This window comes from Erinaceus europaeus, chromosome 4 (genome assembly GCF_950295315.1).
Source record: "Erinaceus europaeus chromosome 4, mEriEur2.1, whole genome shotgun sequence".
NCBI lineage: Eukaryota > Metazoa > Chordata > Mammalia > Eulipotyphla > Erinaceidae > Erinaceus > Erinaceus europaeus.
Window position 1 is genome coordinate 117263030 of NC_080165.1, and position 21450 is coordinate 117284479.

At 36.8% G+C, this 21450-nt stretch overlaps 1 protein-coding gene across 2 annotated transcripts in view; it reads right to left on the minus strand.

Annotated features, from left to right (window-relative positions):
• The window catches only part of LOC103110825 (TATA box-binding protein-like 1), a 47269-nt gene that overhangs the window by 3186 nt on the left and 22633 nt on the right, over positions 1-21450 (minus strand). Inside the window, exons 2-6 of one of the 2 annotated variants that reach the window (XM_060190409.1) lie at positions 9054-9126; positions 5575-5657; positions 5352-5415; positions 2592-2695; positions 2403-2497 (exon numbers count right to left, since the gene is read on the minus strand). In XM_060190409.1, the coding sequence (XP_060046392.1) occupies positions 2403-2497; positions 2592-2695; positions 5352-5415; positions 5575-5657; positions 9054-9126 (419 nt within the window). Of the gene's footprint in view, positions 1-2402; positions 2498-2591; positions 2696-5351; positions 5416-5574; positions 5658-9053; positions 9234-21450 lie in introns of both variants that reach the window. The other variant, XM_007520023.2, reaches the window with a different exon arrangement.

Consider the following 21450-nt stretch of genomic DNA (forward strand, 5'->3'; position numbering starts at 1 on the left):
TTGAAAAAAGAGGGAATGCGAATAGACAACCATTATTCTTCTGGCCACTGTAGTCTGATTTTTGGTTAGGCTACCACTGGAATTCCAAGGAGCACTGAGGAAGCCGAAAGAATGAGGCCAAGTTGCTGCCAGAGTACTGGGGAATAAAAAGGCTATGAAACTACCTGTTCAAAACATCTTTATAGACTTGCTTATTACCAGCTATCCTCGTGTTTATTACTAATCTGGCTACCTTCACCTTCACAACTTAGTCAGGAGAAACAAGAAAAAAAAATACAAGGTTAACAAGGAAGTACTCTATTAATTTATCTAGCTATAGGAATGAGTTACAAAAAAAAATGTTAACAGTCATAAAGTGACTAAAGAAATAAGTGAATGAAAACTATTTTAAACCTGGTTAGTGCACATGGAAAAGCAGTAACCATCCAAATAAACTATTTTCCCATTCCATAAGCACCTCTCCTTTCAATTAGTTCAATCTGGTGACCTTGGTTTCAATGTAAAATACCTGTTAGTATGAGTCCAATTACAAAGAAGACAAAAATAAGCCAATGGGACTACATTAAATTAAAAAGCTTCTGCACAGCAAGAGAAACCAACACCCAAACATAGAGACCCCTTACAGACTGGGAGAAGAATTTTATATGCCATACATCAGACAAGAGACTAATAACCAAAACATATAAAGAGCTCACCAAACTCAGTGACAAAAAAAAAAAAGACCCCATCCAAATGGGGAGAGGATATGAACAGAATATTCATCAAGAGGTCCAAAAGACCAACAGTACGAAAAAAATGCTCCAAATCATTCATTGTCAGAGAAATGCAAATGAAGACAACAGTGACATACCACTTCACTCCTGTGAGAATAGGTAGAAAAAGAAAAGGTCGCTGCAACAAATGCTGGAGAGGTTGTGGGGACAAAGAAACCCTCCTGCACTGCGGTGGAATTGTAAATTGGTCTAACCCCTGTGGAGAGCAGTCTGGAGAACTCTCAGAAGGCTAGAAGTGGATCTACCCTATGACCCTGCAATTCCTCTCCTAGGTACATCCTAAGGAAACAAATGCCCATCCAAAAACTGATTTGTGCATACCTATGTTCATAGCAGCACAATTTGTAATAGCCAAAACCAGGAAATAACCTAGGTGTCAAACTACAGGAGTGCCTGAGTACGGTGTGATACACACACACACACACACACACACACACACACACACACACACACCAACAACAACAATGGAATACTACTCAGCTGTTAAAAACAGTGAATTCACCTTCTTCACCTCATCTTGGACGGAGCTTGAAGGAATCATGTTAAGTGAGAGAAGTCAGAAAGAGAGGGTGAATATGGAATGATCTCACTCATGGGCAGAAGTTGAAAAATAAGAACAGAAGGGAAAACACAAAGCAGAACTTGGACTAGAGTTGGTATACTGAACCAAAGCAAAAGACTCTGGGGTAGGTGGAGATGGTTCAGGTCCTGGAACACGATGGCAGAGAAGGACTTAAGAGAGGGTTGAATTGTTATGTAGAAAACTGAGACATGTTACACATATACAAACTACTATATTTTACTGTTAACTTTAAACCATTAATCCCAAAAAAGAAAAAAAAAAGTAGACCTGTCTTAAAATTTCAAAAACTGGGAGATGGGCGGTAGCACAGCAGGTTAAGCGCATGTGGCGCTAAAAGTACAGACTGGCATAAGGATTCCGGTTTGAGCCCCCGGCTTCCCACCTGCAGGTGAGTCACTTCACAGGTGGTGAAGCAGGTCTGCAGGTGTCTATCTTTCTCTCCCCCTCTCTCCATTTCTCTCTGTCCTATCCAACAACATCATCAATAACAACAACAACAGTAATAACTACAACAATAAAACAACAAGGGCAACAAAAGGGAATAAATATTAAATTAAAAAAAATTTTCAAAAAACTTAGTAGCCAAAGAGTGAATGAAGCCTAAATACTCATCAACAGAAGACTGGCTAAAGAAGTTATGGGGTATATATTCCATGGAATATTACTCTGCAATCAAAAAAAGATGATATTGTGTCCTTTGGGACAAAATGAATGGAACTGGAGGTAACTATGCTTAGTCAAGTAAGTAAAAAGATGAAAGACAACTACCAGATGGTTCCACTCCTATGTGGAATCTAGAGATCTGATATACATGAACTGGCAAAAAACAAACAAACAAACAAACACAACCAGAAGCAAGCAAACTGTTTCTAATACTTGAGAGAACTACAGTGGTTATCACTGGGAATGTGGGAAGTGGGGATACAGAACTTTGGTTATGGATGTCGTGTAGAACTCTATACACTGTACTCTTACAATCTCATAACATACTATCAATCACAAAGAAAAAATAAATCAATATATATAAATACATAAACAAAAAATACCTGTTACTGTGATACTTCCTGTTGAAAAAATCTGTAATGTAGCTCTTAGAGATTTTATCCGATAGCACACAGCAGGATGAAGTTCAGGTTCATAACTACACCAAAAATAAATAAAATAAGCCATATACCCACATATGATCGGACAAGTATTCTCAAATCTAAAGTTATTGTGATTCCTCAAAGACCTACCTGGCATGAGGTCTATTGTTCTTTGTGAATTCTGGCAAACGGATTTCAAATGGCATGTTACACACTGCCAAAACATTAACAACCTTATAATCTGTAAATATTACCTTTAGGAAAGAAGTAAAATTCAGTTACTTGTTCTGAAACAATAAAAGTCTGTTTATCAGGACAATCCTCCACAATTAATTTCAATCTTAAAAAACCAGAAACACCTTTTTTTTTTTTTTTTCTAAACCACTTTATGAGGGGGTGGAGGTTCATCGTTTGAAGTACAGGTGTTGTCATATGGGTACAATGTCTCATCTCCCTGGTGTATGTATCTGTAAAAACACTGAATATCTTGAGACAGACTGGGAGTATGGATCGATGGGCCAATATCCATGTCCAGCAGAAAAGCAATTATAGAAGTCAGTACTCCTTCCTTCTGCACCCCCCAAAGAATTTTGGTCCCTACTCCCAGGGGGAGAAATATTCAGAAACGATTACCACAGGGCTCTGAATCCCAGTTCCACTGGGACCTGGGACTTTTGTGACTAGAAACTTTTGTTTTTGTGCCATCACTGAGAAGGAAGAGATTCTGGAAAACACCTGAGTAAGTCAGATGCTGTGTTTCATTTATCTGACAGAGAAGAGGAAAAAGGAAGGTCAATAGATAGTTTCACTCATAAATGTAATATACAGGACTGAAACATACAAACTTTAAAAAAAGAAAAAATATATAGTCAACCCATAGCTAGGGTCTTGGGAGACTTTTGGCGGCTATTGTTGGGGGTATAAGGGAGGGGAACACACACTTTGGTGGTGGTAGTAGTGTGGAATTATACCCCTATTATCTTATAATCTTGCAAATCAGTTAAATTGTTAATACAAAGATAAAACATTAATATCTTAAGCATGTATTAATATTTTAAGTTATCAATGAATCCTTAATGTTACAATTAAAAGAGAGGACTCAAATGTCATTAAGAAATAAAACAAGAGGGGGCCAGGAAGTGGCACACCTGGTTAAGCACTCACATTACAGTGTGCAAGGACCCAGGTTCAAGCCCCTGGTCCCCACTTGCAGGGAGAAAGCTTCACAAGTGGTGAAGCAGGGCTGCAGGTGTCTGTCTCTTTCTCTGTCTTCCCCACCCCTCTCAATTTCTCTCTATCTCTATCCAATTATAAATGAATAAAAAAAATTTTTTTAAAGAAATAAACAAGATATTAGCAAAATTAAAACACTACATTTAGGTTTTTTTTTAAATTTCTTTATTGGGGAATTAATGTTTTACATTCAACAGTTAACATTTAGGTTTTTTTTTAAATCTTAGTTTAGTTTTTCTATAATAGGCTAAATAAAATATTTAAACTATTGGAATAATATCAAGAACCATAAAGAAAAAAATTTGGGGGAGTTGGGCCGTAGCACAGCGGGTTAAGCCCACGTGGTGCGAAGTACAAGGACCCATGGAAGGATCCCAGTTCGAACCCCTTGGCTCCCCACCTGCAGGGGAGTCGCTTCTCCCCCTCTGTCTTCCCCTCCTTTCTCCATTTCTCTCTGTCCTGTCTAACAACAATGACATCAATAACAACAATAACCACAACAACAATAAAAAAGGGCAAAAATGGAAAATAAGTATTAACAAAATTTTAAAAAAGGAAAAAATTTACATGTTTTAATTATCTTTATTTATTTGATAGAGATAGTAAAAAATCGAGAGGGATGGGGGAGATAGAAAGAGAGACAGAGAGATACCTGCAGCCCTGCTTCACCACTTGTAAAGCTTTCCCTCTGTAGGTAGGGACCGGGGGCTCGAACCTGGGTCCTTGTGCATTGTAAGGGCAAGTTGCGCTCAATCAGGTGCGACACCAGCCCCAAGAAAAAAATTTTTTGAAGTTCTTCTCAAGAGTAAGAACAGAGAAGTTGTCACTTAGAAACCAATTAAAAGCAAGTGTACACATCTCCAAAGGTAAAGCTTTTTCTTATGTGAAATAAAATAAAATGACAGTTCTGTGAATTTAGTTAGATATCCCTTCCTTCCCCCTCCCCTCTTTCATTCTTTTGATTTTTTGAAGAGGGACAGAATGATTCAGCTGTGTTTTTAACTAACTGGGACTTAGTATTTCAAATGCTATGCTAAGAAAAGAGACCCCAAAGTTGAAATTAATGCCCTTTAAACATTAATGACTTATGACTATTCCTGCAAATCTCTTAAACAGCTTTATCTTTGCAAACATTCCTAGTGAAACCACAATTCTGGATGAAGTAACTATCTTCCAACTCATCTATGTAAGGCAGTTGTAGAAAATCACAGAATTGTATATAGTGACACCACCATCAATTATGAGTGTACATTGTCACACTTAGCAACTACCAAAACTACTACCACCACCACATATGCATTTTAATGCTTTTCTAGCCTCTCTTATCTCTCAGGAGCCATCCAACAGAAACACAACTTCCCATTACTATCAAAATCCCAAAGTGGCAAAGACCCAACTCTTCAAGGACCACAGCTTATTTTGTCTCTTCATTTACTCATCATTTGCAAGTGACCCAACTAATCTACAAATACAATTTCTTTCTTTCTTCCTTTCTTTTGTCTTCTTCTTCCTCTTTTTTTTTCTTTTTTTTTTTTTTTTTGTAATGATACAGCATGAAATCTTAGGAAAGGGAAGTTTTTGTGGCCATTTTTTGGGTTATTAAATAAAAATATTTTTAACTTTTACAAAAATTAACTCTAGAATATCTGCAATTTGGACATTTTCGCTTATTGTTACCTGGAAACCTAGTTTCTGTAGACAGCGGGCTAAACGTCTGGCACCAAATTTAGCTTCTTCTTCACTGTGATATTAAGGAAAGAAAAACATTATCAATTATACAGGAAATGCCTTTTATGCTTAAGAACACGACAACCTGAGCATATAATTTGTTGTGCAGTTTGGAAAATGTCTTTTCCAAGAGGAAAATTAAAAAGTGATTAAAATTACAAGTAATATTTACCTTGTTGCTCCAGTGCAAATAATTTTTCCTGAGGACCAAATTGTAGCTGTAATTCTAGGTTTTCTAAGCTTCATTAATACTTTCTGCAAATGAAAACCAATAAACAAAAACAAATAAACAAAAGCCTGATTACATAATAAGCATTTCACAAGTTTCTATCCTTATTTTTTCTCCACTGCTTTACTTTTTTTTTCTTTCTTTATTGGGGTATTGATGCTTTATAGTCGACAGTAACATACAGTAGTCTGTACATGTGTGACATTTCTCGGTTTTCCACATAACAACCTACTCCCCCCACCCCAGTTCCTCTTCTGCCATCATATTCCAGGGGCTAAATGCCCACCCCAATGCCTTTTACTTTGGTGCCATACACCAAATGCAGCCCAAGTTCTACTTGTCTGTACTTGTTTCCTCTGTGTTGTTTCTACCTATCCTATGTGGTCATTTTATTGATTAAATACTACCCCAAGTTCATCAAGATCGAAATAACTTGTCAGACTAAAATCAACTACTGTACTGATCATAAAGAATCTAGTAGCATCTCCCTCCCCTCAATTATTTAATTAAAAAGGTCTGGACTGGCAAGAGAGCTCACCTGGACAGCGTGCCTACTTTGTCATATGCATGACTCAAGTATAAGCGAGGCGTGAGCAAGTGCACACCTGGCACCCACCACACTGGAGGAAGCTTTGGTATAGTACCTTGGCCTACTTCCCTCTGCCTCTCTCTCTCCTTATTTGAAAAAGTTGGACTAGAGCAATGAAGCCCCAATGACAAAAGACAAAAATTAAATAACAGGCCTATGTAGACCTCTCATTATATATACTTGAGACCAATGTACTATAAAACATAAAATTATGTCAACATTTTGACTCTCATTCTATTCTGGTCACGTAGCTAATATTTGGCTCTCAAACAGACCGAAATGTTCTTACCTCAGAAGCTTGAAGTATTTTCCTCTGCTACCCTCAGTATTTTCACATGACCCAGTTTTCTCACCAGACATCACCTCCAGAGAGGCCCTTCCCGACCATTTACTAAGACTCCTCCATCTCTCTCTCTCTCTCCCTTTCTTCCTTCCTTTTCTTTCTCTCTCTCTTTCTCTTTCCTTCAAACAGAGCACTGCTCAGCTCTGGCTTATGGTGGTGCGAGGGATTGAACATGAGATTTTGGAGCCTCAGGCATGGGAGTCTCTTTGCATAAGCATTATGCTATCTACCCCTGCCTCTCCATCACTCTCTGATTCCTAACTATATTTAATCCTGCCTTATGGTGTCCATTACTACTTTGTACTACATCTTAGAGATATCTTAATTACAAAGTCAACTTCAATATGCAAATCCTGAATGTAGGAGAAATGTTGGATTGTAATGAAATTGAAGACAGAGTGAATACAAATAAGCTGAGTCTAAGGTCAATGATAATATGCAAATTTAAATTTTCACTGTAATGACTCATGTATAGAAATATTATGGGCAGAGGGTAGATTGCATAATGGTTATGCAGACTCTTATGGCTGAGGCTTTGAAGTCCCAGGTTCAATCCCCCACACCACCATAAGCCAGAGTTGAACAGTGTTCTGGTATTAAAAAAAAAAAAGAAAGAAAAAAAGAAAAAAAAAAGAAATATTATATGCCCACAATATGTAAGAAAGACATTTATTGAATAATATGGTATCTAAGAGAACCAGACATGTCTCCTTAAACATTAACATCTTCTTGGTATATTCGGAGTTCTTCCCTTTTGGGATATGCCATAATTTCAAACTAGAAGCTATTAAAACAGAAAAGACAAAATTTAACAAAGATCTAAAAATAAAACTTCAGCTAAAATGCATTATAAAATTTCATACACAGATGACTGAGAAGCACTGGACTAAGATCACTCTACATCTAATCGTCTTCATCATCTGTATGCCCATCAATTCAGGTTTTTTTGTGAACCTTCTAAGAAAAATAAGTTTGAGGCTGGGCACTGATAGGCCCTGGTCCCTAGCTACAGTAGGGAAGCTTTGCAAGCAGTGAAGCAACGATGCAGGTATGCCTCATTCTCTCTCTTCTCCCCTTCTCAATTTCTTTCTGTCTTATCAAATAAAAATATAATAAAATAAGATAAAAAAGGGGAGGAGAAGGTCGTGCGGAGTGAAGGATTCGTAGAGCTGGCACTGAGTCCCAGTGATAACCCTCCTGACAGAAGCAAACAAAGTTCTCAGTCCAATGGCAATGCTAAGGGAAGTTCCACAGTTACAGCGGGCATTTTCCTCTCTACATTTTTAACACATTTATTTATTTTTAATAAAGAAGTCACTATTGATGAGCTTAAAAAAATATTTTACTGTAGGTCAATGACATTTCTGATAGAGCTCATCTTTACATTTCCAGTCCTAAGAACTAACAATAATGTCACCTAGGCATACTAGTATCTGATTTTCAGGACTTAAAAAAAAGTATACATATTCTTAATCTTTGTGATAATATAACACACACTCATGATTCTTGTTTCTGCATTCTTATTGCCACCAGAGTCATCTCTGGGGCTCGGTACTGGACACTACAAATTCATTCCACCTGGCAGCCATTTCTGCCTTTTTAATTTTTCCCTTCTATTTAATTTTATATGAGAGACAAACTGAGAGAGGGGAAGACAAAAAGGGAGAGAAAGACAGACAGACACATGTAGACCAGCTTCACTGCTTGTGAAAGTTTCCTCCTACAGGTGGGGAGTGGGAGCTTGAACCCCTAGGTCCTTGCATATGGTCATGTGTGTGTTCAACCAGGCAAACCAGTGCCAAGCCTCTCATCAATTCTTTGTTTTACAAAAATCAAATGAAAAACTACCAACATTTATGATGTTACCTGGAAAACATGAAGACTAAAAGCTAATTATGTGGCCCATCAGGTAGGTAGCACAGTAGTCAGAACTCTGGGCTTGAAAGTATGGGGTTCTTAAGTCTTACTTTTGGCATCACGTATGTCAGAATGATGCTCTAAGTTCCCTCTCTCTCGCTGATAAACAAAAACAAGTATAAGTAATCAACTTTTAAATATCAAAGACTTAACATAAGGTAATATTTAAAATGTCTAGATTAGGGTATGAATCACATTATTTTCATTAACTTGTTAACACAAAATACCAACAAATTCAAGAAGGGTATAACAAAACACTAATATATGTTCACACATGTATTTTGATGGGTACTGTTTAAACAGAACTACACTTAAATAAGTATACATGAAGTATAAGTATCCCTGTCAGTTCACAGTGAGAGTGCAATAATAAATGTTCAGTAGCCAGTGAGTTCTGACATCTCTAAAAACTGGCACAGATGGAGAGAAGGGATCACTTTTATTGGCTCGGTGTTGCATTCAGCATAAACACATGATGATAAGCTCTCTGCAGAATGAATACATTTTTGTATAGAATTTGCAGCACTATGAAATTGGGCTATTTAAAATACATACCAAAATTCAGATACTTACTCCAACATCACGCTTGTAAATTACATTTGCTCCTTCCAAAGCAATCTTTCTTAAGTTCAAATGGCATCTTGTTCTAAAAACACAGACTACATTTGTAATTAGAATGTCCAATGCAACATCACTGTCTGCATCCATTGGGGTAGATTTAAAAACTTAGCTTCCCACCACGAAGATCACATCCTGAGAAATAAAACAAAATAAAGTAATTAAATGTGAAGTGTTATTTTTTACAAACAATCTTGGATGTTCAAATGTAAGAAATGAATCTGCATTAATTTTCCAAATATGGATTACATCAGATTATATTCATTCGTTCCCCTACTACATTATTTCAAAAAAAGATAATGTTCTGGGGCTGGGTGGTGGCGCACCTGGTTGAGTGTACAAGTTATCATACACAAGGACTTTGGTTCAAGCCCCTGGTCTCCAGCTGCAGGTGTCTCTCTCTCTTTTTTTTTTTTTAATTTCTTTATTGGGTGATTAATGTTTTACATTCCACAGTAAATACAACAGTTTGTACATGCAGAACATTTCCCAGTTTTCCATATAACAATACAACCCCCACTAGGTCCTCTGTCATCCTTTTTGGACCTGTATTCTACGCCCCCACCCACCCCAGTTGGTGCAATACATCAACTCCAGTTCAGATTCTACTTAGGTTTTGTCTTCTGATCTTGTTTTTTCAACTTCTGCCTGAGAGTGAGATCATCCCATATTCATCCTTCTGTTTCTAACTTATTTCACTTAACATAATTTTTTCAAGCTCCATCTAAGATCGGCTGAAAACGCTGAAGTCACTAAACGGTGAAGTCACTGTTTTTAATAGCTGAGTAGTATTCCACTGTGTATATATACCACAACTTGCTCAGCCACTCATCTTTCTTCCTACCCTCCTCCCAACTTCTCTCCTTTTCTATCCAAGAAAATAAAAAAGAACATAAAAAAGGATAATGTCCTATAAGGTCTTTCAAAATCAGGCCTTGTCTTTCCTTAAAATTAATAAGTAACTTTTATATGTCAAGAGCTTGCCAAATTTATCTCAAGTTATTTGTCTTTACAGCTGTCATGCTCCAGGTGTATCAGTTATGGCAATTCTCCAAATGCTCATTTCAATAGTTGGACTTTGTGGTCCCAGTGTCCAAATGTTAATGGTATTATAATACACTTTGTACAACTCACAAGAGCTATAAAAAAAGAACTATTTTTAATCTAGTTGAAGTAACTTAAGTTTAAAGAGGCAGAAGTATCAATTATAACAACAAACTTTTCTCAACCAACTTCTACCATTTACTCATTCAGTATTCATTTAGTGAACACTTTCAAAGGATGCAGGACACTGGGGGAAAACTGAATATGATGAAGTGTTTTGTTGTTGTTGTTTTAATTATATTTATTTATTGGATAGAGATAGTCAGAAATTGAGAAGGAAGGGGGTGACAGAGAGGGAGAGAGACAGAGAGACACCTCCAGCACTGCTTTACCACTCATGAAGCTTTCCCCCTGCAGTGCACACTGTAACCTGTGAGCTCAACTAGGTGTGCCACCACCTGGCCCTAAGGAGTCTTTTGTTCTCAAGGAGCACAGCAACAAAGGTATATAGAGAGGAACTTTAACAAACTGCAGATACATTTTTATCAAGTTCACAATGTCCCTGAGTAAGTATTCATACTATGATAAGAACATTTATACAAGCAAAAAAGCAAATCATACTTTTAAATAAGTATGTTATTCATATCCAGTTAAAATATTCTTTGACTAGAGTTCAGTATCTTATAAAAAAATAATGGTAATTCATCTTAACCTAGCCCACAAAGAGACAATAATAGTATCATAACTACCCTTAAATTTCTTTGTAGTCATAACATAAAAATTAACTCTCTTTAGAAAGATTCAAGCTATTCTATGACTGAAACTATGAAGATGCCAAAAAACTTCATAGAACACAGTTATGACATGGATTAAGAATTCTAGTTTCTCTACTGGAACACAAACCACTCAATTTAGTATGTTAACTGTAACTCAATTCTATTATATTTTCTCACTCATATTCACTTTTATTTACATATCTTTTTGTTTTTATGGTCTCTGTGCATGTTTGAATACACACAGCAATTTTTTATGTGAGGCCTGATGTGTATGTAGGTAGAAAGGTTATAAGCAGAAGACAGTTACTGATACCTAAGCAGCAGACTCAATGTTTGACCTGAACTCATCAGTTTTAAGAACTTAGACAAGGTATGCAGTATATTTGTTCCTTGGTCTACTCAGCATATGATGGAAGTGTATCTACTACATACACAGTGCTATGAGAACAATACAAAAATGTATGAAAAATACCACATACCACTGGGAAATAACACCAAAAAATGACAATAATTATGGACAAAATCAGTTCAAATAAAAAAACACAGTAGAGATTTTTCAAATTCACTTCTCATGATTACAATGCCATTGGATATTAACTCACCTGATCACCACCAGATTTTCTGGTATTTTTCTCAATAAGATGTGATAAACTTATTCTATTCATACTTCACAATCAACAACACCCAGATATCTACCTGAGCATATTGTAACAGGAATATAACTAAAGACACTCTACTCATGCTCAATTGATACACTCTAAAGACTCCTGGTGGTCGCCTAAAACTGAAGATAGTACCCAACCCTATTTATACCATGTTTTTTCCTCTATACATATGTATCTATGGTAAAGTTTAACTTATAAATCAACACAGTAAGACACTGACAACAATAACCAAGCAAACAAAAATATTATAACTTGTGACTGTGATTTCTGTCAAAATAATCACACTGAATGTAGTATTACTGGACCTCAATTGACTGAGTAACTGAAACCACAGAATAAAAGCATAACCAAGAATGGGAGGACAGTGTGAGTACAGGATAGTACACTACCTTTCAGGCACCCTGTCAACATATATGGCCAAGAAGCCATATGGTTTTGTTCTAGTCAAGGAGATCTAAAGTGAAATGGTTTGTAGAGCTTTTAGGAAGTCTGCTCTGAGGAATCAAACTAGTACATCAAAGACCCCTTTTTCCTTACTGCCTTTCTTTATTCTTGCTAACTAGCATTTAGAAGTGAGGACCAGAGCTCTAATAGCCATTTGGGACCATGCAACTATGAGATAAGGGCTGATGAACAGCACAGGGCTGATGAACAGCACAACTGAGGAAGTCCAGAGTCTCTGATACCCATGCCTTCTCTAATTCCAGATCTCATGTATGCAAGATATAAATTTTTATTAAAACTCTCACATGTGTTCAAATTTTGTTATATGCAGCCAAACCTAATGTTAACTAAACATATGTCAAAAATAGGCTATAGAATGCACTAAGTAAGTAAAAATATGTATGGAGAAACTATGTTAAATGTATTGTTTCACACAGACTTTCAAAACAATTTGACTCAGATCTACTATTCTGATTATTATTAAAATATATAAGAGGAGAATATGTAAACAACACAAAGAGTGAAAACAAGTCAAGAAGAGTAAAGGAAATCTCCATGAATGGAAAGATCTTCAAATTAATTCAAAAATGATGACTATTTCTATAATTCACAACTTGAATTCCAATAGTGAGGCCATGAGCATAGTTCATCATAAGCTTATTACAGAGTTTTCACATTTTAGGAAAGTAACCTCTCAAGAAGTCCCAGAAAAACACTATTGCTTTACACAGTTTAACTCAAGGTTTTAGTATGAAAAAGAGATACCTGTAACACTGCTTCACTGCTCACAAAGCTTTCCCCCTGCAGGTGGGGACTAGGGGGTTGAACTCAGGTCCTTGCGCATTGTAACATGTGCACTCAACAGGTGCACCACCACCTGGCCCCAATCTTTAAATATTTTTAAACAGTAATACATAAATTTACCTATCTTATATAAAGAGACAATAGTACTGAGTATTAATAAAATTCAACATGTTAAAGCATTGTAGATAAGATAATCAGAAGCCTATCAGTGAAACAGATTTTCTACAGGACATCTTATAACTTAGCAACCCTTCTAGTTAAGTATAGTTAAGTTTATAAATGAGTGAAGAAGGCATCCCCAGTAAGGGCAAGATGATAGCCTTTTTGGTCAGTACAAGACCACCCCATCATCTGGGCTCTAGTCAGGGAATCCTTGGATTGATTCCAACATAGACATGATAGGCCTTGATCTCTAATAGATCCCTCTTTCCACCACCACTGGTCACTTCCAACAGGAATATCATCATAAGCCCTCTTGTAGGGCTTTGCAGGACCTTGCCCTCACTGTAGAGTAGTAATGGTAGAGACTGCCTCACTCTCCAAAGGGAGGCTGGGTAAGCCTACTCTACCACTCAAGAAAAGACTAGTCCTGAAATGAGTGCAGCCTAGGATGTTCCTAGCTGTGACTATGGACTGTGAGCACAGACTGACAGGGACTTGGGAGGTTACAGTCTCCTATGAACAGATATAAAATGATGATTTAATCACTAATAAAAAAGACATCCCCGGTAGTCAGGCGGTAGCGCAGCGGGTTAAGCGCAAAGCAGAAGGACCGGCGTAAGGAACCTGGTTTGAGGCCCCACCTGCAGGGGAGTCACTTCAAAGGCAGTGAAGCAGGTCTGCAGGTGTCAATCTTTCTCTCCCCCTCTCTGTCTTTCCCTTCTTTCTCCATTTCTCTCTGTCCTATCCAACAACGACATTAATAACAATAATAACTACAACAATAAAACAGCAAGGACAACAAAAGGGAATGAATAAATATATTTTTTAAAAAAATATCCACAAATAACCTTTGCCTTCAGCATTAAAGATGAGTTACCTCCCTAAAAGTGACTAAAAAGGTTGAAACTATTGCCAAGATTAAATAGTTTTGTTTAAGCCTGCTACAGAAAGATGGTAGAAATTAACTGCTGTAAGGCAAAAGAACTGTTATTTTCCTTTCCTTCTCTACAAGATTTTTTTTTTTAAGTTGAATTTTGTTTTTTATTGCTTTCAGGGTTATTGTGGGGCTCAATGCCAGCACTATGAACCCACTGCTCCTGGTGGCCTTTTCTTTTCTTTCTCTCTTTCTTTCTTCTTCTTCTTCTTTTTTTTTTTTTTTTCAATTTTGTTCCATAGGACAGAGAGAAATTGAGAGGGGAGGAGACAGAGAAAGACAGATACCTAAGGATCTGCTTCACTGCTTATGTCTTTCACTGGGTCTTTGTGCATAGTATTTAACTGAGTGAGCCACACTGCCCAGACCCCTCTACAAGTTCTTTAAAGCAATATACATGAATATACATATACAGTATATTTCATTATTTTTCATGTTGCTATAAGTAATTTTTATACTTTGCTAGTATAGTCTAAGAGGAATGTATTTAAGCAACTACACAAAAATTAAGTAGGCTAAATTAACATTTAAAGTCACAAAGCTGTTAAGCCTGCTATCATCATAGTGTGAACCTTTATGATATAAAGAGGGGTGAGATTAAAAACACTTAAGTAACATCTGGGGAGGTGGCCACTGAACTGTGACTGAACCGAGGTAGAGCAGCGGGTTTGCATGTGTGAGAGGCTAAGCTCAATCACAGCACCACACATGTTGGCATGGGGGTCTAGTCTCTGGCACTTTCATAAGAGAAAGAACATAAGTAATTCGATTTAAATAAACTGAATATTGTGGCTGAGGAGATGATTCAACTGGCAGAGCACAGTACTTGTATGACTGAGGCTCCTGGTTATATCCCCAGCATATGTATACCTGAGTTACACTCTGTTGGTCCCCCCACTATAACAATTTTTTTTAAAAAAAAGTCCCAAATATTGCAATGTAACTGATGTCTATGTTCCACGCACTTCTGCCAAATTAGTTCTCATCCCTTCTCTTCAAAGGAAATCTCTACTTTGTGGTATTCCAATGGTCTCACAGATATTACATATACTCATTATACTCATTTCTCTTACCTAACAGAATTAGTCTATAACATTCCTTTCTTTGATCATCTTTATCTGGTTTGAATATCAGGCGGTATAGTCAGCTCAGACAAGCTAGAGCAGATTCTGTCCTATTTTCTTTTTAATATGGAGATGATTCAGAAGATCTCATCTGATTCTTGTTCACTTTGCAGATTTCAAAAGACTAAATCAAAATTTTAAAACATTAAGTCAACCAAAAGCTCTTTTCTCCAGTCAGTTTTCCTGAATTAAAATGTCCTAGGAAATATTTATTTCTAATTTTTGAAATTTATTGGCATATCCTTTCTCATTCTTTCTTTTTAAATTTTATCTCACAGGACAGAGACAAGTTGAAGAGTGAAGGGGATACAGAAGTAGACACAACGAGATACCTGCAGCACTGCTTCGCCACTTGTGAAGCTATCCTCCTGCAAGTGGGGACCAGGTACTTGAACCCATATGTATCCTTGCATGTGGGCACCATGGGGTCCCTTATCAGTGTTCTTCTAGAGAGATCACTGTTGTGTGGACCTTGTTGTTGTGGGTCAACAACAGTAGAGAATGTTCCATCCTCTGAAGGGAGGCTGAATAACATACTCCATCTTCCACCTGAGGAAGATGGGTCCTGAAACTGGGCCAACTTGGAACATTCTTATTCACGATCACAGAATGCGAGCTCAGCCATAACTTTTTTTTTCAGCCACCAGGTTCCAGATGCTAACATGACGTCAACCAGACTTCCCTGGTCAGACAAGCCCCACACCAATGTGTCCTCAGAGGCCTGCCCCACTAGGGAGGGAGAAAGGCTGGGAGTACGGATACGACCTGTCAATGCCCAGGTTCAGGGAGGAAGCAATTACAGAAGCCAGACCTTCCACCTTCTGCACCCATAATGACCCTGGGTCCATACTCCCAGAGGGATAAAGAATAGGAAAGCTATCAGGGGAGGGGAGAGGACATTGAGTTATGGTGGTGGGAATTGTGTGTAAAGTTGCATCCCTCTTATCCTGTGGTTTTTGTCAGTGTTTCCTTTTTATAAATAAAATTAAAAAATAAAAAAAGAAGGGAGTCAGGCTGTAGTGCAGCGGGTTAAGCGCAGGTGGCGCAAAGCACAAGGACCGGCATAAGGATCTGGTTCGAACCCCAGCTCCCCACCTGCAGTTGAGTCGCTTCACAGGCGGGGAAGCAGGTCTGCAGGTGTCTATCTTTCTCTCCTCCTCCCTGACTTCCCCTCCTCTCTCCATTTCTCTCTGTCCTATCCAACAACTACAACAACAATAATAACTACAACAATAAAACAACAAGGGCAACAAAAGGAAATAAATAAATAAAATAAATATTAAAAAAAAATAAAAATAAAAAAAGAAATGACTGTTATAACATACTCACTTTTTTACTTAAGGTATCATCTACTTTTTGTTAATGTTAAAGTATTATCCTATTTCCCTTCTCTCCCATCAGTCTTGCTGAATGTTTTTTCTATTTTTTAAGGTTCTTCAAAAGACAAAATATCAGTAATTATTTGACCCTATCAAATTTTTTGCCTGATCTATTTTTTGCAATTTCTTTTAATGGAAAATAAATTAGATTATTAATACTTCAGTTTTGAACTTTTCCCCTCTGTGCATCCTGTGAGTATGAAGCTGGGTATAGAATATATTAACTTTTCTTTCAAACAATATTTACATTTGCATTTCTTTGACATTTTTTAAAACTTAGAAATATTCCTAAATAAAAACTTTAGGAATATGACTTAAGTTCACTACCTAACTCTCAGCAAGTAGGAGATAGTGTTAGTGCAAATACTAGTAAACCAACATCTTACAATTTGGCATAAAATGTTTTCCTTGGCAATAATCTAGAAATATGTATTCAACTAATTGAAAATGTGGAAAAACAGTAAAAGTTAATTTTGGTTCACGTACTTATGGATATACCTAAAAACTTTATGACTGCTAATCATTCTGTTCAGAACTGGCACCACAGTGACTTTAATATTTTTTTCCTTTTGTTTTGTAGGGTTTAGATTTTTTTCCCCAAAAAAGATTTATTCATTAGGGAGACACACACACACACACACACACACACACACACACACACACACACACACACACACAGTAAGACAAACAGTATCACTCAGATATACTGTAGCAGAACTCAAACACAACCCAGGTCACTTTTTGGTTTTGTTTTTTTAAGATTAATTTTACTATTTTGTGAGATGAAAGTGGGCAGTGAAGGAAAGAAAGAAAAATATATTGCAAGATAAATGCTAGAGCTGCACTCTGGCATTTCCAATGCAATACCTAAAATCAAACTCAGGACCTCAAGCTTGCAAGTCAGGAGTACAACCATAGCGCCACCTCCTGGATCGCCACTTAATAAAATTATATAGTTGTATAATATACACTGTTTATATAAACATGATTGTCAGTAATTTTCCAACTCCCAAGGCTTAAGATGCAAAACATAGTCTTATAGGTGTTTTGCCTAGCAGAGGTTTGAAAAATATTTCCTTCAGATAACAATGTTCAAGACTTCTTGTTCTAAAACTTCAGAAAATATATTTTAAGATTTTTTATTAGAATATATTATAGAAACTAAGGCAGCTTCTCTCTCACTAAATGGCTTTTATGGGCAACAAGATATTGTCTGTGTTTTGACATGCTAGTTGTAACTCACAAAACTTTATTTCAGTAACAATCACAATGGCAACCTTAAGGCAGCACATGGAGAACAGTGCCATCTCCAGTCTTTAAAAACAAAGTGCACCCAAGACTACTCCATTTAAAATCTTCTACAATGGGCTGAGGAAACAGAGTAATAATAGTTGGGGGGGGGGGGGGGAACTTCTATGTCTCTGAGGTCCCAGGTTCAGTCTCCAACACCACCGTAAGCCAGACCTGAGTAGCACTTTGGTCTTTCTCACTAAAATAAATAAATTGGGGGGGGGGGGGGAATGCAGGTCCAAGAAGGATGACCTAGTGGGGATTGTATTGTTATATGGAAAACTGGGAAATGTTATGCATGTACAAACTACTGTATTTACTGTGGAATGTAAGACATTAATCCCCCAATAAAGAAGTTTAAAATAAATAAAACAGTCCCACACTATGAAAGATTAGTCATTAAAACAAAGCAAATACATTAAAATCCAATTCAAAGTCAAAAGAGTAAAATGAAATACGCTCAGGAACATAGAGAAGCAAATTATAGGTGCTGGGTGATGGCGCACTAGGCTGAGTGCATATGTTACAAGGTACAAGGACTTGACTTCAAGCTCCTGATCCCTACCTGCATGGGGAAGCCTAATGATTACGGAAGCTTCATGAACAGCAAAGCAATGCTCAGGTCTCTCTCTCTTTCTCTCCCTCTCTCCCCCTTCCTCTTCTTCTATCTCCCCCCACATCCCTCTCAACTTCTAATAAATAAAAATTAAATATAAAAGGAAATTATAATTTAAATATATCCATGTTGCATCTGTAAGTACTGAGTGACCTGCCCCAAAGGTTTAACCACAAAATTATCATTCATTATTTGAGAAGTAGCAGAACTAGGGGAAGACCAGATATATTAATTTGTAAACTCAACAATATCCACATGGTCTCCTAGAAATAGATATTTTTCCCTCTCCCTCTCCCTCCCTCTCTTTCTCTCTAAAAGCAAGACATATTCCTTCTATACTACCATACAAAAACAGATTAGGAAGACATGGTACTCCTGATTCCTGTTGACAAGCTCTCAACACAACTGTAACCAAGATGAAAAAAGTTGCAACTTAGCATTTATAAAGAGGGTGTTTTCTTCACACCAGCTTCACAGTATAGCCAAACCTTATAGAAGAAGACATTGACCTCTTTTCTTTTGTTAATGTGATAGTTGGTAAACAGCCTAACTTTTCTCTAAGCCTTCAATTTTCCCTTCTGCAAATTGGTAGTGATGCCACTGTACCTCCCAAAGTGCTATTAAGGATTCAGTGTACTATGTCAAGTACATAGCATGCAACATATGTTTGCTAAACTGCATTTACCACTATTGATGAATTCACAGGTAGCTGAGTATCATAGCTGGATAGTGCTACTGAGTGAATTAATGTAAAACTTGAGAAAAGTCATATTAACACATGGAGATAATGTTGTGCCCATAAGTTGTAACAGTCTCTAACAAGTAACAGTTGGTTTCTAACCTCCACAGAAAACTGAGGTTGTAAGTTAGCCAGGGGTCAGCAAACTATAACCAGTGAATGAGCCACTATTTTACGTGTAAAGTTCTACTGAGAAAGAAAGATGGCACAACAGTAGTGTTAACAAAAAGGACTTGTGCGTGATAGGTCCCAGATAGGATCATTAGCACCACCAATAGCCAGTTCATCAATGAGCTGCGAAAGAAAAAAAAAGGAAGAAAATAAGAAAGAAAAGAAAAAAGACTGTAATGTCATCATGTTCATGTGTTTACACAAAGACTATTTATTGGCATATCTCAACAGTTGTGCAAAGAATAAAAGAGCCACATGCCTGAAATGCTTATTATTGACGTAAAGCTTGAATTTTATTTAGAGAGTTCATTTTAGTAAAGTGAGCCATGTGATCTCTAACTGGATCCTAGCTTGAACAAAAAATAGTTAAAAAATATACTTGAGGAAAATCTGAATATGAAGATGATCAAAGAAATTAGGCCATTTCTGTTAATGCTGAGTGAAAGAATGGGATGGTTATGAACAAATGTGCTTATGTTTTGGAGACACCTATTAAACTGTTAGGGGAAATGGAAAATCACATCTATAATGTAAAATACCTGTTTCTCAGATATAGGTTGGATAAAGTTTCAAGTGATTTCTTCAATACCTGGAAGAATGCAACAGGAACTAAACAAATCTGGACCATCTATTCAGAGGTACAATATAAATTTGGATAGTAATTGGATATAGATGAATTTAGGACAAAACACCGTATTACTACTTTATCTCTAAAGAACTGTTCAATCTGAATGATAGAACAAAGGTCTTCACGATACTATTATTCCTACATTTCTATTAGAAAATTCCTATAGTAAATTTTAATGTATATGAAAAAGGCTGTTTCACAGCAGGTCACACTAAGACTACATGGGGTTTAAATTATATCACTTAACACACACACACACACCAGGTTATCTAGAAGTATCCATTGTAAAAGTATAGTCTCTTTGCTATTGAAACATCTGTAATATCCTGATGTTATCATTTAAAGAGGTCACTGATATCCAGAAGAAAGGGTAGAACAAGATATCAAAAGTTTTCTGAGGAATGTCTGAGGGCACTAAGCACAAGAAAGGTTAGTAGCTGTTCTCAAATACCAGAATAAGAAGCAAACTGGTAGGGAGGGGGGGAAATAACGAAGTCACACAAAAGCAGATCTCAAATACCTGCAAAAACTAATATACCTACAAAGGAGTAGACGCCACAGAAGATAAATGTCAAGGGAAGATGGAGAACTAGAAAATTAACTATCAGTTAAGAATATTATAGAAGGAATTTTATTACATGTGAGAGATGAAATTAGATGATTTCTAAGATCCCATCTAATTCTGAAATGCCAGGATTTGAATTACTTTGTCAAGGACACACACACACACACACACACACACACACACACACACACACAAAGTTTGGAATTATACACTAAATTTCTATTTAAATTCAACAGTTTTTATGTTAATTTAGCTAAATTAGCATCCCAGTTCTGAAATTCCCACTTTCCTTTCAATAGATCTTTATGTGTAAAAAGAGAAGGTTAGATACATATGCCCTAAGGAGCAATGGCATAGGCAAATGAAAAAAAACTGCCAAACTTCCTACTTGTTTGACAGGATGGCATTTTATCAGGAGGACATCTTTGTGACTGGTCAAAGAACCTTTCCTTTCAAAGTTTGAATTCAGGGATGGCATTTTTGCATTCAAATTGCATGAAGAAAATCTTAATACCAGTATATCTGGCTACAAAAATTCTTGTTATTTTCTTAAGAGTCTATACTACGCTACCCACATCATATATCTTTAAAATTTAACAGCATACCTCTGAAATCTTGTAGTTTTGGAAAAACACTGTTAAATCAAGAATAAAAAATTAACTAATGTTCAAATCAAAGCAAAGGTATCTGATGTACATAATAATCACCAAGTTAGACTATCTCTACCTACTCACTATCTATGACTCAATTTAAGTGCCAACTAATAACTTTCTTCAAAATAAATCATTATAATTTTTAACTTTAATTTTAAGAAAATTATGAATACTGTTTTTTTTATGGGAGTTAATTGGAAGTAGAAGCTAAGGCTTTCCAGTTATCTATTAAGGGAGCCAGGAGGTAGTGCAACCAGCAAAGCACACAAGTTACTATGCTTAGTGACTCTAATTTGAGCTCCTGGATCCCAGGTGTGGGGGGGGGGGGGAGGGAGAGTAGTTTCACAAGCAGTGGAGC